At 48.2% G+C, this 22,203-nt stretch overlaps 1 protein-coding gene and 1 pseudogene across 9 annotated transcripts in view; both read left to right on the top strand.

Annotated features, from left to right (window-relative positions):
* The window catches only part of TEKT3 (tektin 3), a 62,802-nt gene extending 42,877 nt beyond the window's left edge, over positions 1 to 19,925 (top strand). For all 9 annotated transcript variants that reach the window (XM_085880401.1, XM_085880393.1, XM_085880356.1 and 6 more), the window contains one exon: positions 19,520 to 19,925. In XM_085880401.1, coding sequence (XP_085736527.1) covers positions 19,520 to 19,736 — 217 coding nt within the window. In that variant the 3' untranslated portion in view covers positions 19,737 to 19,925. The remainder of the gene's footprint in view (positions 1 to 19,519) is intronic.
* On the top strand, positions 8,503 to 8,643 carry LOC147034306 (signal recognition particle RNA; annotated as a pseudogene).
* Positions 19,926 to 22,203: the final 2,278 nt, after the last annotated feature.

Raw genomic sequence — 22,203 nt, 5'->3', positions numbered from 1 at the left:
TCCATCTCCCTCAGCGGGGAGGGCCTTGGTGAAGCTGACGTCACTGTCTGCCTTGATTGGACGGGGCTTCCATGGGTCCGCCCTTTCTGGGTATGGTTCGGCCATACCGGGAAGCCCACCCCCTCCACACGTGCGGACTCGCCAAAAAGGAACTACTGTAAGAGGATTTTTCCTCGGACAGCGAGTCGCCGGTTAGGCGAGTAGGTGAACACGCGGTAGCAAGCGAGAGGAGGGGCAACAGAAGCAGGCAGATGGTACCGTGGGTTGTCATATATTTGCCTTTGCAATGAAATGGAGTGAGGATATAAAGATTTATTAATCTAACTAAAAAAACATCGCAACACACCCCTTTAATTTCCCACTAAACACAAGGAAGGGATCTGTCGACACATATACTTAATGGAATAACTGACTTGAGACACCTGTATGTTGTATGCATACGGTTCCTAGAACCGTAACACCACCCCCCTCCCTTTTGCTAGACTCGACCCGAGTCGTTAACATCCGTGTGGCATGCAGGTGGAGGTTTCCCCTCGTACGTTTAACCTCAGGATCCCTGAGTGCGACATTTTGAATAATGTCCCAAAAATAAATAACCTAGTGCATTGCGTAATTAAACTAACTGACTCATTCAGACAACTGAACTACTTTGTCGGCGCTAAACAAACAACAGGTGGGTTAGGATTATATACATTTCTTCAATTTACACTACCCATGGCTCAGGACCTGTGATTTGAGGAGAGAAAACACAACAAAGGCAACATTTGTGGATGAATGCACAGCAGGCAATCGACGATCGGGCGTCTTCAGGGCCTTCAATGGTCCCTTGTTTGTCGCTGAATTATTTTTTCTCTTTATTTTTTTTTTCCATTTCATTCCTGGCTGCTGAAGGCAACTCGCCCTAACATGGCAGGCCATACACCATTTCACAAGCCATTTGAACTGACCTTCTATGTAACAACAAGGAGATGGATGTACGGGATGTGCAAATGCAGTCCCCGATAATGCGGCTGCCTGCAGGGCAGTCCTTGCAAACACTTTCAAAGATGGTCCTGGAGCACATGGTGAGGTGGTGACATGGAAATGCAAACAAAGAAATGGCAGGTATGGCAAACGGAGTCAAGGCAAAGGCAGAAAAGGCATGACAAAATGCAGACCAGGTAAGGTGCAACAGGTCGGCACATGAAGCTGGCCAGCTTAGGCGTGGTCTCGTGAGGTTGTGGAGGGAGTGTGGTGGCGCTGGCCAGTCCGACGACGGGCTCGGACCTACCCTACGGTCTCCCCCCAACCTATCGCCCATGCCTGTCCTTGTCCATACCCACCCCCATTAGCTTGCAACAAAAAAAAATGTACTTTTTTATTTGTTTATAATTTTATAATTACGCGTGTGCCTAACCCCCCTATTGTCTTTGTTCGGCTAACCTGTCCAAACTGTCTATTCCAAATCCCCAAGATCCCTTTTGAGGGGATTGAGGAAGAGACAAGTGAATCTGTCTCGAGGCCCAATGTAGCCTCAGAATAACTCTCACAGATTTCAGCAATTTTCCAAGGTGAGTCCAGCGGCCTATGAACAGCGAAGGGATGGATGGTGCGAAGGGGTACACGTTTTCTATCTCCCCTAGCATTTTATTAAACGTTAATCTATCCCCGGGGCTTTTCGACACGCCTGTCTCTTTAAACTATCGGTTCTAGCAACCACGATTCCCGTCGCCTGTGTTGGTGTTCGTTATTAATTTGACCAGCCGGTCAATAGACTCCTGCATCCTACAAAAAGGTTTCGTGCCTTCGTTCACACCAACAGCAAAACGACATCCGTTTGGTTAATTTAGCTAACCTGCTAACTAATGTTACACTAACCCCAGGTTCCCTTTGGTGGGATTCACTCCTCCCCCCAATCATTCGTTCGCACCATGCATTCCATATTCACTCCATTCACACTCGGGCCCGCTGACCCACATTCATTCATCATGTTTACCTTCGCAAACTTCGTTTGACGAAGGTATTGTATTGACCCCTGTGTATTTATTTATCTTTCTTCTTGGTTTTATTTTTATTCTTCACATCACACTCTAACAACTACGTTCCCCTCACTAATTCATGCTCCCCGTCATCCCTTATTCTAATGCACGTTCCATTTAATTATATTACTAAGCTACGTCCCCACTTCTCGTTCCATGTCTGTCCATGTCTCCAATTCATTCTAAATTATATCCTAAATTGCCTCTATCTGATCCCACCAGGCCCCATGGAGGACTGCTCATGCCCCATGAGGCTGGTCTATCTAACGCTAAACCCATCCACTAACTAGTGCTCCTTTGCCCAAGCCAAGGACGTTTGCTACATCCTGGCCAGACATCGTGTACTCGGAGCAAGGCCCTCCGAACCTTGCTTCGCCAGGGCGGTGGTCTGCAGTTCGCACGTCCCTTCCGTTTGGGCGATAATTTATAATCGAAAGCGTAATGTCGCCCCGTCGATCGCATCAACCGCTCGCTTTCGCGGTGTTCCCCATGCAATCCACGTGTTGCTCATGTGGCCTTCGTGCCGCGCGGTCCCCGCTGATGACGTCACTCGCACACGGACTCTGCGAAGCTTGCCGTGACGTTCCCGGGACTTGCTCCGTGCGTCACGTCGGCCACCGTGCATGTGGTCACATGGGGCCACGTGCTTTCCAAATTCACACCATTGCCGCCATTTTAGCCGTCCACGTGGTGGTTTCGTACCAATCACAGGAAGTTTCAACGCCGGCTCCTGACCACAGAGTCGTGCGCGCTTGGGCCGCCCGCAAAACACGGAATGGACCTCGCACGCAGCATCCCGCGGAGCCGGCATGGTTTCCAAAACAATTCCGTGCGGCCCATTAGGCTCACCGTTCCCGTCCGTTACACAACCCACGTCTCCCGTCTGGATCGGTCAGCGTCCCATCTTCTCACATGCCATGTCATTCGCATTCTGCACACATTTCAACACACACTCTGGGACATTCACATCAGGGGCTCATGATAGCCCAAAAGATCCCGGGGTTTCTATACCCCCCAAGCTTGGCATGTGCTCATTCGCACCATGCACCCACTCGACCTCGCACGACCTTACCGGACTCACCTGGTCACGGCCTGCCTCGAGGGAGCATACCGTCTCCCCTCGTTCCTGTGGGCGGTTAACCTGACCCTCCCATTGGGTCTCAACACATTCCACCCGCTCAATCCCAATGTCCCTTACCAGTTCTACTTGTGTGTGCTCCTCTTTAATTTCGTGTAACTCGTCCTTTACCTCCTCTAATTTCTGCATCTCTTTTACCTGATTTATCTCCCTTCGTGTCTCTGTTAATTCCGTCATCCCCTGTCCGGGTTTACACATTTCTCCCTTAATTATTACGGCGTCACTCAGCCCCTCGACCTTACCCGTCTCCATCGCGGTCTGAACAGCCGTTACACTCCCCCTCGACTCGGTCGTTCCTCCATGTTCCGTCCTGATCTTATTTGCAAAATTCCGACCCATGGTCTGCACTTCACCCTTCACCTTTGCCAGCTCCGCCTTCATTTCCTCCTGGCCTGCCTTCATTTGGGTTTGCAAGTGTATCCCCATGCTCTGCGAATCACCTCTCGGTGTTTGCATATTTCCATTCATTTCGTTTTTCATGTTTTGCGCATTTGCATTCATTTGTGTTAACATCGCCATCAACTGGCTCAAGTCAAATGGCTTTGGCGGAGTCTCATGCACCGCCGCTGCTGCCCCCAATGCAACCTCTGGGTTTAATTGCAGGGGAGGGTCTTCCTGCAAGGTGTCGACCTGAGCCATGGATTCTTTTAACATTGTATTAGACCCCACCTGTACCAGCCCGTCTTGGTCTGCCATGGTCCGTGCTGAGAAGAAAATAAAATTTTACTGCTCTTAATTTGGAGGGAAGGGGGGGGGTTGTCAAGTACACCCCTGGTCCGAGTCCCGTAAATTTTCTATGGAGGCGGAGGGGTTCGTACCCCGCTCCTGACACCAATTTGTTGTGGATTCGAACCCTGTAAATTTCTTGTGGAGGCATGGAGTTCGTGGTCCCACTCCTGACTACCAATTTGTTGTGGGCCTGGGGTCGTTGGCGAGAATGACCGCTCGGTGGGGAAGTTTACGCCGTCTCCCACCGGTCTCTCCAGAATTATAGGCCGTCACTCCGGATAACTCCGAAGCTGGCGGGTCGATTAATCGACCATGAAACACCAATATCTCGACCCCGTGGCATAGGGTTAATTGTCCAGATCCAATATACCTAAGTAACCACGCAGTCTTGGCTACCGGGGATTCACGCCCTCGGAACGTCTGGCCGAACCGGATCACTCTACCACCTATAGTAGAGTATCAACTTCCACCTACCAACTCCGGCTCTGATGCAGTCGAGCGGGCCTGCCCAGGACGTTCCGGCTACGATGCACCGATTACCGTGGATGAAACCCCGTCTCAACTCGGATACGAACCATGCTGGACCAATACAAGAAGGGACATAAACGGACTGGGAACATTTCTAATAAATTTATTAACAGTAAATAAAAGACACGAGAAACGAGACTTAAAGCGAATATTCAATGCTCGTATTTACAATGAGCAAAAACACTTAGGCAGTTCTACTTACAAGACAGGCCCAACACACTCAGACACACACACGCACATACAAATGAAAAGAAAACCAAAGGTTCTTTATTCGACCCTCCAGCCGATGAGTGAGACGAGCTGGGGGTCAGAGTTCGGCTTGTACCTGGTCGTCAGAGGGAAGGGAGTACTCAGTAATGCAGCACCTGCCACAGGGCGTCGGCCTGGTCCCAGTCGCACGTGTGGGACTCGTGGCTCGTGGCGGCAGCCGCCTGGAGCAATCGGAGCTCCGGGGCGGAGATCAGGGTCACGGACGGGACCCACCAAGGCTCCACGAATAGGCCGGTTCACTCCCCTTCTAGCCCAACCACCGTCAACCAACTCGAAATCGCTCAGGAACTCCAGATCTCCACACCCTCTCAGAGCGTGCTTGGGGATATATTGTTGCGGACCGGGGTATCGGCTGCGAGCACGACCGCTAGGTGGAGCGGCAGGGTCGACTCTACCGAACACCTGGAATCTAGATCCTACCTTTTGGAAAACTCCCACAGGTACGGGTCCCTTACCGGACCGTGAATCGTCAATAATTCCACCACGTGCTAAAGGGTTATTTTCCAATCTTCAAAATACCTAGAGATCCATGTGGCGAGTTACCGAGTATTCACACCCTCAACGGCCCTCGTACGAGTCGAGCCGTTAGCGTGTCCGACCCACGCGCAATCCGAGCGGACGGTTGCCGAAGTTCCGTCGGTCCAAATGTACATTTACAGCGGCAAACAGCCTTTATATTTCACCAACAAGTGCCATGCTAAGCCAATGGAAGAAACACAGCAACAAACTGATACATTTAACAAATGTATTTATTTATAATGGGGGAAATGGGGGAGCACGCAAGAAGCAGAGTTATCACGACTAATAGAGAAGTGAGTATGTACAGCAAAGAGCACTTAAACAATTCCAACTTACAGACGGGCCCAAACACAGACGCACACCCAAAGAAACAGACCCAAAATGGTCTTTATTATCCCTTCAGCTCGGAGGGAAGTCGAGCTGAAGGACGAGAAAGTCGCAGGCTACCTGGCCGCGCCGCGTGGCTCGACGTCCGCACCTTCCCAGAGCACCAGTCGGCCAAGAAGGAACCAGGGCAGCCAGACGCAGACCACGCCGGCCACAAGACGAGATGACCCAGGAACCAGAGCACGCCAGCGACGAGATGCCTTTCGCCCAGCCTCGAGAGATGCGTTTTGAACGGGCGTGAATTCTTCCTCTCTCGCTCGAGCAGATCCCCCCGAATATTTCCTCTCCATTCCTTTTATCGCTCTCGGGCGCGGCTTTCTCAGGCGGGGCCCCCTCTCGGGCGCGTGGCCAAGCGAACCGGTTCATGACCATATTTGGGAATGGAATTCAGTCCGCTTATCGTTGGGTGGGACACGACGCATTCCCTTACTTGGCGCGCAGCCAAGCGAATCGGTTCATCACCATATTTGGGAATGGAATTCCATCCCCAAACAAATTCCAAACACGTCCACATTCCAGCGAGCGCGTGGAGCATGCCGGGAGCAGAGGGTTGTCGCTGTGAGAGCGAAGATGGCATTGTTGTTGTAGTTGGAGATGTAGTAGCCGTAGTTGTGAGTGATGTAAAAATCCGAACTATTAAAATTACTCACAGCGCATGTACATTTATTCACCCATTAAACGAGGGATGGGACCCTAACTAAAAACACATACTTTCCGATATAACTGTTCTATAGGACCTGTATGTTGAGTGCTCCTGGCTTCCAGATTCGCAACAATATCTCCTCCCACACGGGGTGGGGCCTTGGCGAGAATCATCTCGCAGTCCGTCCCTAATTGGCCAGGATCCTACAGGCACAGCCTTCCTGGGCGGAATTTCGGCCATGCCCGGAGAAAGCCGCCCCTCCCCTCCATGCGTGTTTGAGGAAGGTGGATGGTGGTGAAGCCACGATTGCGTGTGGAATGTTCGTGGAAGCTGAGGACTGGGCCCGCGAGGCCCCCCCCCCTCTCGGCAAGTCGAGGTACGAGTAGCCAACGGTGGTGATGGAGCTTGATGGGCAGGTGGTGAGATGTAATAACCTAACTATAAAAAAACATCGCAACGCACATATTCGACTCTCCCACTAGACAAAAGGAAGGGACCTGTCTCACACGTACTTACCGGCATAACTAATTTTGGGACCTGAATGTTGAGTGCGCATGGTTTCCAAATTCGTAACAATATATATATATATATATATATATATGTACAAAAGTAGGGCGCATGATTGATTACATCATCATAAGGAGACATTATGTGACTGTCGTCAATGATTGCTAAGTCCGTATAAGTGCTGACTATTGGACAGACCACAAGCTTAGAGTCCATCGCTCAACCAGGTAGCATTTAAAACCATGCAGCCCACGTCTTGATGTGGCTCTACTGCAATCATCAGCCAAGCAGCAAAAACTTTCTTCAACTCTAAGTGAGGCTCTCCCAAAAAACTTGACATGTAACTACACTGAACAATGGGAATCCTTTAAAACCATGATATACAGCACAGCTACAGTATATGCTGTGCTGAATGCAGAATCAGAAGAATGCAGAATCAGTGGTAGAGAAACAAGGCCAAATAAATAAATGAATTTTCAGGGAAGCATGACTCTCAAAACTTCTTCAAAGCCATCGAGTTCCAATCAAAGAGGAAACCTCTTGGGCTTCAACCCATAAACTCTACCACCGGCGACTGCCTGACCCAATGAGAAGACATTCTCAACCACTGGGAAGAACATTTTATGACCTTACTTAATCAACACAGAGATGTTGACAGGTCAGTCATCATTTGGGTCCCACAGAGACCCATCCAATATGAACTGGCAGTAGATCCAGATGTTTATGAGGTAGTTAAAGCCATCCAGCAGATCGCCAATGGGAAAGCCCCAGGAGTAGATGTCATTCCACCCGAGGTCCTGAAGAACGGTGGACCTGCCCTATTCACAAGTCTCCATCACCTCATTCAGTTTATCTTGCAAAGTGAATGTGTTCCTCAGGAATGGAAAGATAGCACCATCATTACCTTGTATAAAAAGAGGTGTTTTTTTTACATGTGGAAGCTACAGAGGTATTACCCTGCTCTCGGTTGCTGGAAAGGTTCTTGCCAGAGTGGTACTCAATCACCTAAAGCCCCTAAAAGAAAAGCTCCTTCCAAAGACCAAAAGTGGATTCCGCTTAGGTCAGTCTACATTTGATATGATGTTTGTTTTGAGACAACTCCAAGAAAAATGTAGGGAGCAGAGGCAGGACTTGCACCTTGTTTTCATTCATCTCGTTAAGGCCTTTGATTCAGTAGACTGAGACCTTGCATGGAGATTGCTGGAAAAAAGTGGTGTTCCATCAATACTCATCAACTTGATTCACAGCTTCCATGTGGGTATGCAAGCAAAGGTATCCATCAATGGTGAAACAGCTTCAAAGTTTGACATCGTGACAGGTTTCTGCCAAGGCTGCATTCTAACTCCCGCCTGCTTCACCATCGTATTCAACTACGTGATTGGAATGGCACTTGAGAATTTGGCTGACTATGGGTTTGGTATTCATTACCAGTTGGATGGCAACCTGTTTAGCTTGCATAGGCTAAGAAATAGAAAGTCTCTGCGAGACATCATCGGAGAACTCCTTTATGCAGATGATGCTGCATTCGCCTGTACGAAGGTGGAGGAATTGCAGAAAATTATTGATGCCCAGGGTGGGGACTGGCAATCAGTAAAGAAAAAACAGAGATACTACACCAACATCACAATTGGCTGGCGTGATACCTATTATTCTTGGAGACACCCCATTCAAAATAATGGACAAGTTTGTGTACTTGGGAAGCATGGTCACCAGTGATGGAAACCTGGATCGTGAAATCAAGAAGAGATTAGCCAGTGCAACATACCGGGCGTAGTGGCGTGCGCCTGTAATCCGGCTACTCGGAGGCTTGGGTTGGAGGATCGCTTGAGGACGGGTGCTCTGCACTGGGCCGCGCTATGAGAGGGTGTAGGGCAGCCCGGAATCATGGCGAAACCCAATCCATATCCCTGTGTCGTAAGAGGCGACCAGGGTTGCGTCAGGAAGGGCATCCGGCGTAAAACCTGTGCCAAATCAGTATGCGGATCATAACGGATGATCCGCTGTGGCGACCCCTAACGGGAGCAGCCGAAAGACGAACATTAGCCAGTGCAACATACATGTTCTATTCACTCCAAAGTGGAGTGTGGCGTCGTTCAGGTCTTTCCCTCAACACTAAATCGATTGTATACCGCCGTGTCATCTTGGCAATACTGCTGTATGGTAGCTAGACCTGGGCTACCCGAAATAAACACCTACACCAGCTGGAGATGTTCCACCAGAGATGCTTATGCCACATCATGCACATTCGCTGGTGGCAAAAGATCACCAATATGGAAGTCCTAGCCCATTCCAATATAGCAACCATAAGCATGATGGTGAAGATGTCAAGACTGAGATGGCTGGGTTACATGTGCCATATGCCAGACCATTGTCTCCCAAAGAGAGTACTTTTTTGTGAACTAGCCACTGGAACTCGCCCATGTGGCAGGTCCTGTCGACGTTGGAAGGATGTCATCAAGGAAGACTGAAATATCTTCAATATTGAGGGGAACTGGCATGAATTGACACAAATAAGGCAAAGCTGGAGAGCAGCTATTAGAAAGGGTGCATTAATTGCAGAGGCTGCTGTTGCTGCAACGGCAGCCCAGCAGCACGAGAGACAGCACAGATAGCTCCAGTGTCACCCATCGTCATAAATGAGGGGGACATATTGATTGATTGATTGATTGATTGATTGATATATATATATTCCCAAACACGGGAGAAGGCCATGAGGCCCATCAAAGTCTGCTCTATAATTGCTAACCTCTAGTTGTTTGTCCATGCTCTATCCTTTATAAGCGCTGAGCGTCAAGTAAGGAAGCAGCACGGACCATTTTTAAAGTCTCTGGTGTGACTCGGCCGGGGTCGGGTTCGAACTGTCGACCTCAGACTCTGAGTGAACGCTCTCACCATCACACCACCGTGTCCGGTTATGAAAGGGTTCGATGCACAACTCACACACCACCGGCTCGTAGGTGTGCTTCAACTTGCTGTGAATAAATCTCAGCGTTTCGGTCACAAACCCATTCATAACACACCTCGACCGGTGTTTTTTCCGCACTTTATTTGTATGAACATCACCTGTCACTTATTCTAATTAAATATTCATGATCATCACAAATGCCTTTTTGATTTGAAGGTTCCAGACAAGAGGCAAAGCTCTTCTTCAGCTGTCATAATTCATTGGTCAGGCAATTATTTGAAGTGGCGCATCATTTGTGTGTGTAAATGGTATTGGTCATGCGTGTAGTCGATGATGAGGCACCCTGTAAATGTAATACTCTGTGCGATGGGGTATGTAAAATCGATTGTAATATAATATATAACTAAAAATTCTCTCTGAAGCTCAGTTTCTTTCATATAATTATTTTTATTCAAACTATTATCTATCTATAATTCCAGCAATCTCTGTGTGTGTCTGTGTGTCTGTGTGTCTGTGACCGCTGTTTCTCGACAACCACTGGTCCGATCTAATTGAAACTTGCCAGCTTTATTGCTGGGGACCTGAGTATGTGCCTTTTCAAGGTTTGATATTCATCGGACAAGTGGTTCCCAAGTTTATGGCCATTTATTTACCAAAGCAATAACAGGACACGTTGCTGCGTAGGCGTGGCCGATGGGGAAAGGGCGCCTTAGTTACCAATGACAGGACACGTTGCTGCGTAGGCGTGGCCTGTGTGGTTTTTTGTGGCACGCGGTTTGGATTTTTTTTTTTTTTTTGCACGTTCAACCACGGCTTCTCTTCTCTTTAGCCTGTATCTCACTGGGCTGCGACAGCTCGCGACTAGGTGGAGACACCAAATTGCGATAAAGCAGCAATAATTTTCATTTGGAGTCGCACTGAATTTATCCTAAAACACATTTGCCTATGTCTCACGAATATCGCACGAATGTCCCACAAACTCCCGGCGAAATTTGGGATGAACTTCGCCTGGAGTTCACATACATGTCGCACAACATTCGCGCGACGTTCAGGTGACAAAACTGAGATTTTTTTGGCACATGCAACTTTCACGCGACGGTCACACTACGGTCATGTGACCATCGCGCAAATGTCGTGCAACAGTCGCACGACAACTGTGCGTGACAATTGAGAAATCGGGACTATATATATATATATATATATATATATATATATATATATATATATATATATATATATATATATATATATATATATATATATATATATATATATATATATATATATATATGAGGCCTCTCCCTTCCAGCAATCATATTGTCAGTTGGGAAACGAGTAAGAGAGTACCTGACTGAGTACTACAATAGTGTGGGAGCTGTGCCCTGGCAGAACAGGATGGTGGGATTACAGGAGAATGCTGACCAAGCCTGATTGTTCAAAGTGTTCTGTTACTTGTCAACGTTGCACCCACAAACATTGTGTGTGACCCAATTGTTCATCTGCCTTGATAGGGGCTTGTGGGTGTGACCATATTTTGTGTGACCTAATTTATGTAAAAGTATGTGTGACGTGATTTAGGAATGAAGGGAAGGTGAAAAGTTTGCATTGAAGGCCATTACTCAGAACAGGAGAGAAAGAGGACAGACAATGCTGGTTTTACAATATGGACTATGACTTTTTTGTTTGTTTGTTTTTAGTCGTATCTGGATTGAACTATTGTAAATCTATCTACATTACATTGCATGTCACATTTGTCGCACCTTCTGACTCACGGAAACTAAATTGAGAAGGGTTCGAGACCGGTTCGAGACAGCCGCGATGACTCTGACTATTTTGAGATAAAATTTGTCGCACGAATTTTTTGAACATGTTCAAAATTCCAGCGACACCAGAGCGACGTCCTGCAACGCACGCGAGGAAATTGAGAACCACCGCGAACGTTTCCAGACATTTTGGAGAATCCCGTTCGCATTTTGTCGCGAGCTTTCGCAGCCCAGTGAGATACAGGCTTTTGTGTTTTTCCTTGCGACGACATTGCGAAGAGGCAAAATACGTTGGCGCTCATTGAATAATTGGCCATTAAAACTAAATTGCAAATAATCGTAACTGCGATATGCGAACTTCCGAAACAGTGAGGACTTAACTTCCGTACTTCCGGATAGTGACGACTTACTGTATTCTTTCTCGATTTTTTTTCTCGATTTCTCGACTTACTGTATTCTGTACTTTCTCAATTTCTTTACTTTCTCGATTTCTGTCCTTTCTCGATTTTCTCGATAAATTCTCGATTAATTATAAAGAGATAAACACAATGCCCCAATACAGTCGTCTTTTACGAGAATGAAGGAACAAAGCTGCGCGTCGTGCACGCGCAATGGAATCTGACGAAGCACGAGCTGCTCGCTTGACACGTGACGCTATGCGTGTGACAAGGCGTTGTGCAACTGAAACGGATGAAGAACGAGCTGCTCGCTTGGCAGACAACACTGAACACGAGGCAAGGCGTCGTGCAGAAGAAATCCCTCACCAGCGAGAAGACCGGCAAGTAAGGGATGCCCTGCACCATCAGGACGTACACCGTGCGAGACTAGAGCAGGCTCACCGTGAGAATCGCAACCTTGCTCGATACGATGATACCGATTTATTCCGAGAAGAACTTCATGTTGAGTACAGGCACGCATTGAGCAGGACCTCATCTATCTATAATTCCAGCAAACTGTGTGTGTGTGTGTGTGTGTGTGTGTGTGTGTGTGTGTGCGTGCGTGCGTGCGTGCGTGCGTGCGTGCGTGCGTGCGTGCGTGCGTGCGTGCGTGCGTGCGTGCGTGCGTGCGTGCGTGCGACCACTGTTTCTCGACAACCACTGGTCCGATGTAATTGAAACTTGCCAGGAATATTGCTGGGGTCCTGTGGATGTGCCTTTTCAAGGTTTGATATTAATCAAACAAGTGCTTCCCAAGTTATGGCCATTTATTTACCAAACCAATGACAAGACACGTTGCTGCGGCCATTTATTTACCAAACCAATGACAAGACTCGTTGCTGCGTAGGCGTGGCTGATGGGGAAAGGGCGCCATTTAGTTACCGTGGCGTCGGAGTGGCAATGGTCAATGGCAGCGAATGTCAAGGCAAGCAAAGACAGGGAGGTGTCAGGTCAGGTTCAATCTGTGACCTGCTACAGGTACCATGTAAACCTGTACTAACCTGTTCCATGGTCGGGTTGTCGGCGACTAAACCGTCTCCCCCACCAGGTTTTCTGGTGAGGAGGGTGTTTGGATATGGACACCCAGCAGGATTAAAAACAAAACCTGTCAAAGGGCGGAGGAGCTCCTTGTGAGTCAACGGCCATCCATATCTAGTGCCCAACTGTGTCTGCGGACATCCTCCTGCAGTTGGGTCACTTCTTATTAGGAGGTTGGTGGCAGGATTTGCACTCCGGCCACCGTAAAACCCTTCATTCCGCAAAACGCAAAAACGCAAAAAAATCTGAAAACCCACTCCGTGGGAGTACCTCCTGTGCAGCTTCCCTTCGTAGGGCAGCTCACCGGATGACGGGATTGGGGCAAAGCCTTCGGGACCCCCAATCTTTGATAGGAGGGAAACCACGGGGTAACATCCCTGGGTCAGATTGCGGGAGAGTGTGTCGGAGTGGTGCTGAGGTGTCGTCCACCAGACGGCGGTCTCCTTGGGTTAACCTGAGGCGGTCCCTTCGGGTGGGTGCCTGGAATGTCCTATCCCTAAGAGAGGATGATCACCTGTCTCTGTTATCATCTGAGCTCAAGCGTTTGGACATCGGGATTGCAGCTCTCTCTGAGGTTCGGAGACAAGATTGCGGCGAGATAATGGTGGGTGGTTACACCTACTATTGGTCTGGTCGCTCTGATGGTAACCATACCCAAGGAGTTGCTGTAGCTGTGTCCAATAAGCTGACCCCAATGATAATTGAGGTAACACCGGTCAACGAGCGTATTATGAGATTAAGGATTCGTCACTCCTTAGGTGTCATTTCCCTGGTCTCTGTTTATGCTCCGACTGAGGCGAGTGATCTCACCGTGAAGGATGCATTCTACGCCACACTCGAGTCTGTGGTTGATCAGTGCCCCAGACGAGATACACTTCTAGTCTTGGGGGATTTCAATGCATCGACTGGAACTGATAGGGACAGTTATGAGGTGTATGTTGGTCCCCATGGGTCAGGAACTATGAACCAGAATAGCACTAAGTTCCTTGACTTTGCAAGAAGTCATGGACTTAGGGTGGCTGGTTCATGGTTTCAGCGCCCACAAGCTCATCGCTGGACTTGGTATTCCAACGCTGGCGGTGTGGCAAAGGAGATTGACCATGTCCTCATTGACGGTCGTTGGAGGATGATCCAGAACTGCAGGGTCTACCAGAGTGCTCAGTTCCTCAATACTGACCACAGGCTTGTTGTAGCAACTCTAAAGCTGCACCTTAAATCCTGGAGAATGGTACCATCCCAGCTGAGACTGGATGTTGCCAAGCTCAGGGATGAGAGAGTAGCTGAGGAGTTTGCGAACAGGCTGAGTGGACACTTGGGGGGTCTGGGTACTTTGGGGGGTCCTGAAGAGTTGTGGAGCGCCTTCAAGACCACCGTCCTTGATGTTGCCGGTGGATGCCTTGGAGCTCACCGCAGGGCAAAGAAGAATTTTGTCTCTCAAGGGACACTGGATACCATTGACCAGAGTCGCAGGGCCAGGCTGAATGGCAGAGCTGAGCTGTTCAGGGAGCTGAGGCGTAAAACTGTACGTGCACTGAGGGTGGACAAGGAGGCCTATGTGCGAGGAATCTGTGAGGGGGTAGAGCATCACCTGTGTACAGGTGATTCTCGTCCCACTTACAGGGGAATTCGCGCATTGCGTTCATCCAAGCCCATCCCTCGGAGCACTACAGTTCGAGCAGAGAGTGGTTGGCTCTTGACAGAGGAGTCTGAAGTGAAGGCCCGCTGGGCCGGTTACTTTGAGCGGTTGTACCAGGCTGATCCCCCAAATGTCGAGTTGGACGTCAAGAGTGTTACAATCCCTGTTGCTGACCCTCGAATCAACTGTGGTCCACCTACGCTTGTGGAAACACGGGCTGCGGTGAACCAGTTGAAACGGGGCAAAGCTCCAGGGATCTGTGGCATCCATGCCGAACTTCTCAAGGCTGGTGGAAATGCTGCACTCGTGTCGTTGCATGCAGTTTTGTGCTCTGCCTGGAACACAGGCATCATCCCAACTGACTGGAAGAGGGGCCTTGTTGTCCCTCTCTGGAAAGGGAAGGGTGATCGCCAAGACTGCAACAACTATCGAGGGGTGACGCTGCTCTCAGTGCCGGGCAAGGTCTTTGCTCGGATAATTCTCGATAGGGTTCGCCACCATCTGCTTGGGCACCAGCGTCCAGAGCAGTCAGGCTTTACACCAAAGAGGTCAACGATTGACCGTATCCTTGCACTTCGTGTCCTCAACGAACGCAGACGAGAGTTTCGGCAGGGGCTGCTTGCAGCCTATGTTGATCTCTGTTAAGCGTTCGATTCAGTGAATCGGGATGTCCTCTGGAGGATTCTTGGTCTTCGTGGGGTGCCACCAAAACTGATCTATCTGATGTCTGAACTCTACTCTGGTACTGAGAGTGCTGTGAAGTGTGGTGGTACCACCTCTGACTTATTTCCAGTTGTTACTGGAGTTCGTCAGGGATGTGTACTTGCCCCCACACTTTTCAGCACTTGTATGGACTGGATTTTAGGGAGGATGTCGGAGAGATCAAGTTGCAGTGCGTCATTTGGGAATGTCAAGATCTCGGACCTTGACTTTGCAGATGATGCAGTCATCTTTGCAGAGACTTTAGACATCCTCTTGGGGGCCCTCGAGGTGCTGAATGAGGAGTCGGAGCCGTTGGCATTACGGGTTTCTTGGGTAAAAACTAAGATCCAGGCTTTCGGTGACATCTTGGATGCTGCTGTCCTGTCTGTGTCTGTTTGTGGTGAGGATGTTGAGGTCGTGGAGAGATTCACTTACCTTGGCAGTGATATTCATGTCTCTGCTGGCTGTGAGTCAGAGGTCAATAGACGTCTGGGTCGGGCCTGGGGAGTCATGGATTCACTGGATCATGGGGTGTGGCGCTGCCGGTACCTGTGCGGGAGGACGAAAGTCCGAGTCTTCAGGTCCTTGGTACTTCCAGTCTTGCTCTATGGGTGTGAGACTTGGACTCTGACCAAGGATCTGAGACGGAGACTTAATTCCTTTGGTACCAGGTCTCTTCGGAGAATCCTTGGCTATCGCTGGTCGGATTTTGTGTCCAACGAGCGGTTGCTGAGAGAGACTCGGATGAGATTTGTTACCTGCATGGTCCGTGAGCGTCAGTTGCGGCTGTATGGACATGTGGCTCGTTTTACTGACTCTGATCCTGCTCACCAGATTCTCTCAGCGAGGGAGTCTCATGAGTGGAGGAGGCCAGTGGGTCGACCACGTGCCTCATGGTTGCAACAGGTTGACCATCATCTCAAGGAGATGGGGATGGGCCTGGCATCTGCCTGGGGGATGGCCAGACGGAGGCCCCTGGAGTACCGGCGGAAAGTGGACGCAGCGACGTGCTGTTCTGGCACATGCTCCCATACCTGACCTGACCTGACAATGACAAGACTCGTTGCTGCGTAGGCGTGGCTGATGGGGAAAGGGCGCCATTTAGTTACCGTGGCATCGGAGTGGCAATGGTCAATGGCAGCGAATGTCAAGGCAAGCAAAGACAGGGAGGTAAACTTGATTTTAATTTGGATTTTAATTAACTCTGTGTGTGTAAGTATCACAGCAGTTGTTACTTCAATGCAAGCGATAATTAGTGGAATGCATGTGAACATTCTGTACGGCGCACACCGCTTCTGGATAGTGATGACTTACTGTATTCTAATAATTTCTCGATTTCTTATGTGCATTTATAGATAAACACAATGCCCCAATCCAGGTGTCGTTTACGAGAGCGAAGGAACGGCCTGTGTGGTTGTTTGAAACTTTTTTTATCTTGCCAAAATGAAGTTTTTGCAAGATATGTTAGTCAGCTTGTATGTTTTTTTATTTTTTGTTTTTTTTGTTTGTTTGTTTGTCTGTAATCACATATAAAAAAAATTCTGCAGAGCACAGTTATCATTGGAAATTTTTGTAACTTCGCATATCAGAGGACGATAGAGGTCCCTATCAGCGCACAAAATTTTGACGGTCAAGGTCGAAGGTCAAGGTCACTTTATCACAAATCAGGGGAGTCGACGAAACCCTTATTTTTTGAGTAATTTTGATTGGATCGTCTTCAAACTTCATGGGAATATAGTTCATGGTCTGGCGCTCAGCTGATTAATTTTTGGTGGCGATTGGCCTTGACCTTCATGGTTAGCGCCTGAGGTCAAACATATTTAACCCCAAGGTCAAATTTTCAAGTTTTAGGAACCATATCGTGTCATACCTCAAATTGAACACCTCGATGAGTGTTTTCTAGATATGTCAAGCTTGAGACATTATGACATCATTTGGTGACGTTATGAGGCAAAAGCATATTTTTCATGGTTACTCTGTAGAACGATTCTCATCGGAATCTCTCGTAGGCAGATATTCCTCAAGGAGTCGCTCCTGGTGGATAGCAGCTCTGTTCACCTCAGTGTGACCTTAAAGAAGTCACACGTGGTCACCAGGGTGACATTGGTTTATTTTTTTTGGTTTGCACGTACGGGGCACGCATGTACGGCCACGCACATACGGGCACGCAAGAGCGAAGGAACGGCCTGTGTGGTTGTTTCTGGCACGCGGTTTGAAAGTTTTTTTTTTTGCACGTACGGCCACGCACGTACGGGCACGTACTAGTAGACAATAATACTGTACATTGTGATAGTAAGAGTCGGGTTGACGCTTCATCATATATGGGCGGCCATTTTGTATGATGAGCTTCCAACAGTACAAATTATTTTAATGCTGTTATGTATAGAGGGTTTTCAGAGCTATTCCATAATGCCGTGCCGCCATATTGGTTGTGCTCACTTCCTTGACAACATTAGCATGGTAGCTCGACAATCGAGCACGTTTATCTTGTTATTCTGACTTGTTGCAATGGAAGGTTACGCCGATTATTTGGCCTTGTTCGGTCTTGTTTACCATTTCTCGGTTGTTCAGCTTACCAACAAATATGGTGCCCGAGCACTGATTGTATCCTGGTTACTCAAACCCATTTGTTCCCAAAATTGTTCACAATATATCCAGGAATTGAAGAAACGGATATAATTGATTAACTTAGTCAAGTTGCAATAACTCACTGAAAACCGAGTGCACAAATACATCAGAAATGAATGAATACTCGTGCTCGGTGGTGGTGAGATTAATTTCACAAAGCAATCTTCTTCTTATTCTTTTGTTCGTATGCAGTGCATGGCTGTGGGTAGCATGATTTGTTGCTTGCTCGGTTGTGCTGCTGATGCAGTGCCCCGTGTAAGTTCGAGGAGGAATTTGTAATTTGTTCAGGGTGCTGGTGATACCTCGCCTATTCTTCGCAAAGGACACCGTGGAACCTTTAACGTCAACCAACTAATGCCGGCAGACAGGACGCCCAGCTTAACATCCATCCGAGGGACGGCGCACACATTGATGCCTTGCCCTGCATGCAAAACACCAGGGTGCCAACTTGTACCTGGGTTGGGATTCACACCTACGTTATACAGCTGAGAGATGAGTGTACCTACCTCTAAGTTATTCTGCTAGCCCCTCACAAGGTAATGGACAATGAGAGCCACCAATGCACTTCGTAGCGACGGCCTCGGCAATTCCTCCCCAGGAGTCTCTTGCCCTTTCTCCATCAGCTGTCTCATTCCAGGAGAACAATCTCCCTGTGGAAATTTTAAAATCCTTTGAAAGAAATTTCTGGACATTTCCCAGAGTTGGAAGCCCTGGCCACCCTGATTGCCTGCCATATCGCTGTCCTTCTGCCTCATCGTCACCTTCCCCAAGATGCCTCACAGCATAACATCACGATGTGCCAGTTTCATGGGAAAAAGGGTCGTCTATATATTACTCATGCAAAAAGAAATGGGTGGGGATTGTAAAATTGAGAATAATATATTTGAGGAAGGTACCATGTCTTGCAGCAAGGATAATAGAGGAAGGAGTGGGGATCAAGTGGAAAGGAAAGGGGAGATAAGGGAAAGGGGGTTGGGAGGAAAAGAAATGTGTAAGGCTTACTCCATGAAAGGGGGTAGGGATGAGGGACGATCCAAAACTTCAACCCACTTCTAATCTGCAGGTGACATCATGATCCTTAATCCAGCCAACAGGATGACATAATGGCCCCTAATCCAGCTGACAGGATGAAATCATGGCTTATTAGCCAGCGTATAGGACAGTATTGTCTTCAGAAGCTTCACATTTGAGTTAAGCTACAGGATGCAACCTCCGAGTTTGCACCAGGTTGTTCTAGAAGCTTATTTTCACAATATTTGGAGAAGCCTTAAGGGACGATGCAACTCGGAATCACACTGAATAATGCAGTTGAGACATCTTTGTAGCAAGCAAGTGAATGAAATTCTTCAAGAGTAAAATAATTGTGAAGACAAGCCACGAACACAGGTGTATAACAATATAATGGGTCGTGTTGGCGGAGGGATGGTTACCTCGTTTAAGCTATTTGATTCAGGGTTGAACTTCTGTGAAATCGTAGTGCCAAGTATGGGCACTACATTGTAGGGCACTTTGGTGCAGACTTCAGAAAGATGATCCTTCCAAAGGAAAATCCATGACTGTAATAAATTATTTATTTAATCGACTTGTTCTGTTGGATAGATGTTGATGAACACCCAGATGATGATGTCCACTGTGTTCTCCTCCCCCCCCCCCCCCCGACTACTCATCCAGGCTGATGAACGAGGTTCAAGAAATCCAGGGGACGGTGCATCGCCTGGAGTACGACCTCAAGCGTACTGAAGAGACTTTAGCTCAACTAGTCCGTACGAAGACGAGCCTTGAACGTGACCTCATGGTCAAGGCCAATTCGCTGTTCATCGACCGGGAACGCTGCATGGGCCTTCGGCGGAGCTATCCGAGCTGCCAAGCCCTTGAAGGCCACCCTTAGAGCGACACACCACGGACAGCAATCAGAATCCCTGTACCACATCCCATACTTTGCTATGACCTACAGCCTGACACCTTCACTACCTCACACTACAATAAGAGGCTTTAATAAATAATAGTGTGCATTCTGTTGAGCTGTGCAGCCCTGATGTGAGATAATACCATGGATTAAATGACTTCACGGTGCAAAGTTTTGATTTGAAGGGAAGAGCGACAGAGTAAAATATATTGGCCAGTATCCCGTCAGCTATCTTGGGAAGGATTGCAGAGCAGGTTGACAGCCAGCTTACCGGGAGCTGCACCGATTAGCTTGTGATGTGCAACCAGCCGCAAGGATGCTCCCGTATAAAACCATCACCATGACTATTCATCACATCCCCTGATCAATACGCATGACCGCAATGGCTGCTTCCACTTGTTGCACCGCCTCGTCCTTCAGGTGTCCATTTTCTAAAGGCAATTCCTTACCATTTCTGTTTCTGCATTTGCAGAGAGAGAGAGAGAGAGAGAGAGAACACACAATGAATGGTTCCCAGACAAGGGATGGGGAGGATGGAGGAGGGTTGTAATGGGTATGGTGGGAGAGGGAGACGAGTGTTCTGAAAGGGACTGGGTGTGTGGGATGAGTGAGAATCATGGTGCAAGAATTTGAATTGAAATGGGGAGTGGGGGAGGGGGTAGAGAGAGTGGGGGATAAACACCTGTTTGAAATATTTTCGAGCAAAAGTTGGTGTGAAAATGCCAAAACTCGCTGTTCTAAAATTATAATAACCCTGAAAATAATTTGCCTTTCAACACTGTAGACACACCAACACCCTCCCCCCCTTCCACATCACCTCCTCCTCCATCCCTCATCCCCCTCCCCCTACCAAGCCACCCCAGGCCACTGACAAGATGCCAATGACTTGATTAAGCTGTGCGTAATAACATTTGCTCTGAGTTACATCCTCTAATGTCAATTTACCCTGTACACACGATGGGAGCCTGGTCCATACCAAATCATATTTCCTCGGTGACATAGATGTCTGAGCTGGGATGAATGACATCGGAGGAGTTTCGCTTTCCTTTCGTCCAACTGAAGCATGAACAGAGAAATGGTTAAAATGCTTTATTTTTTCCAACTCACCACAAACCCGAAGAAGATTCATATTCAGGATTTGAAACCACAGCGATTTAAACCCCCGATGCTACAGAAGTGCATTTTTCTGTTCCATCATCAGCTTCTCATCACATGCGTGGTCCATGCGTGTGACCCACATGTGACTGCGTGCATTGTTCATTTTTCTCCCACATGTGAACACGTACATGGTTCATACGACGCCTGGATCCTCCGTGATCATGACTCGCCGTGCTGAGCTCCTTGAAAGCTCACGGTTTGGTTTGAGACCTAACCTGCCCTACCATACCACATGTACCACGACATGCTCACAGGACAAAATCGTGACCCGTTGAATGAATCCACAGAGAGCTCCGTGCTCCCAGACGAGCCTTGCTTCGAACGTTAGTATCTCGTGGAAGATTTTTATTGCCAATTGCGAGTATGAGTGCTATCCAGATACCCAGTGGGCAAAGATGTGATCCTAATTATCATTGTCTAGAGAGAGAGAGAGCAGGTGCTGCCAAAGCAGTTTCTTGGTTGTGGTTATACTGGATGGTTTGCCATTACCTACCTTCCCAACAGTCAGTCGGAGCAGGAATTTGTACTTTATTCAGGGTGCCGGCGATAGCTGCCTTACTCTTCGCGAGCAACCACCGGGAGATCTTTGGCATCCACGAAACAACGACGTTGCAAGTCAACGAGTTGTCCTGTCTAACGTTCTCCCGAAGGACGGCGTCCGCACATCCATGCCTCGCCCAGCATGCCAAACACCACGGTGATTGCTTATAGCTACATCGGGACTCGAACCCATGCAGAGTACACATCGATCGCTGGACGCCATCCTGCCGGCCCAGAAAGCTGAACAGCTCGGTTTATCGAGCGATGGAGATAAAACGAGATATGTTGAACGAAAACAAATTTTTTTAACTTGGTCAACAAACCGGTACACAGTCACGTCGAGCCCAAGAAAGTGTCAAAGCTCTTGTCAATTCCACATCGATGGCCATGAGATGGCAGTTTGCTTCGCCTTTTCAAACAAGCGATTCTCTATATACAAAGGGACGCTCGATGTCCACCCTATTGTGTTTCCGTCGAACCGTTTATGACGTCACTATGCATCACTACGTTTATGACGCATCTACAACAAGAAATCGTTTCCGCTCCGCAGCGTCGGGCAATTGGAATGTGGGAATCCGATGAAATTCCGCGATATTTTAACCAACACCATTTGGCACTCACTCGATTAAACGAACATTATGTGACCATACGGTTCGAAAGAAGAACCCTTGATGGGTAACATTATATAATTGTTGACGTGTTGGCCATTAAGGTGGACAGGAGGCCGATACGGTGTGCAAATGAGCTGGAT

Source organism: Eptatretus burgeri, chromosome 1 (assembly GCF_056783735.1).
Source record: "Eptatretus burgeri isolate ZD-2024b chromosome 1, Ebu_testis_v1, whole genome shotgun sequence".
NCBI lineage: Eukaryota > Metazoa > Chordata > Myxini > Myxiniformes > Myxinidae > Eptatretus > Eptatretus burgeri.
This window is presented reverse-complemented; position numbering and strand designations above follow the sequence as displayed.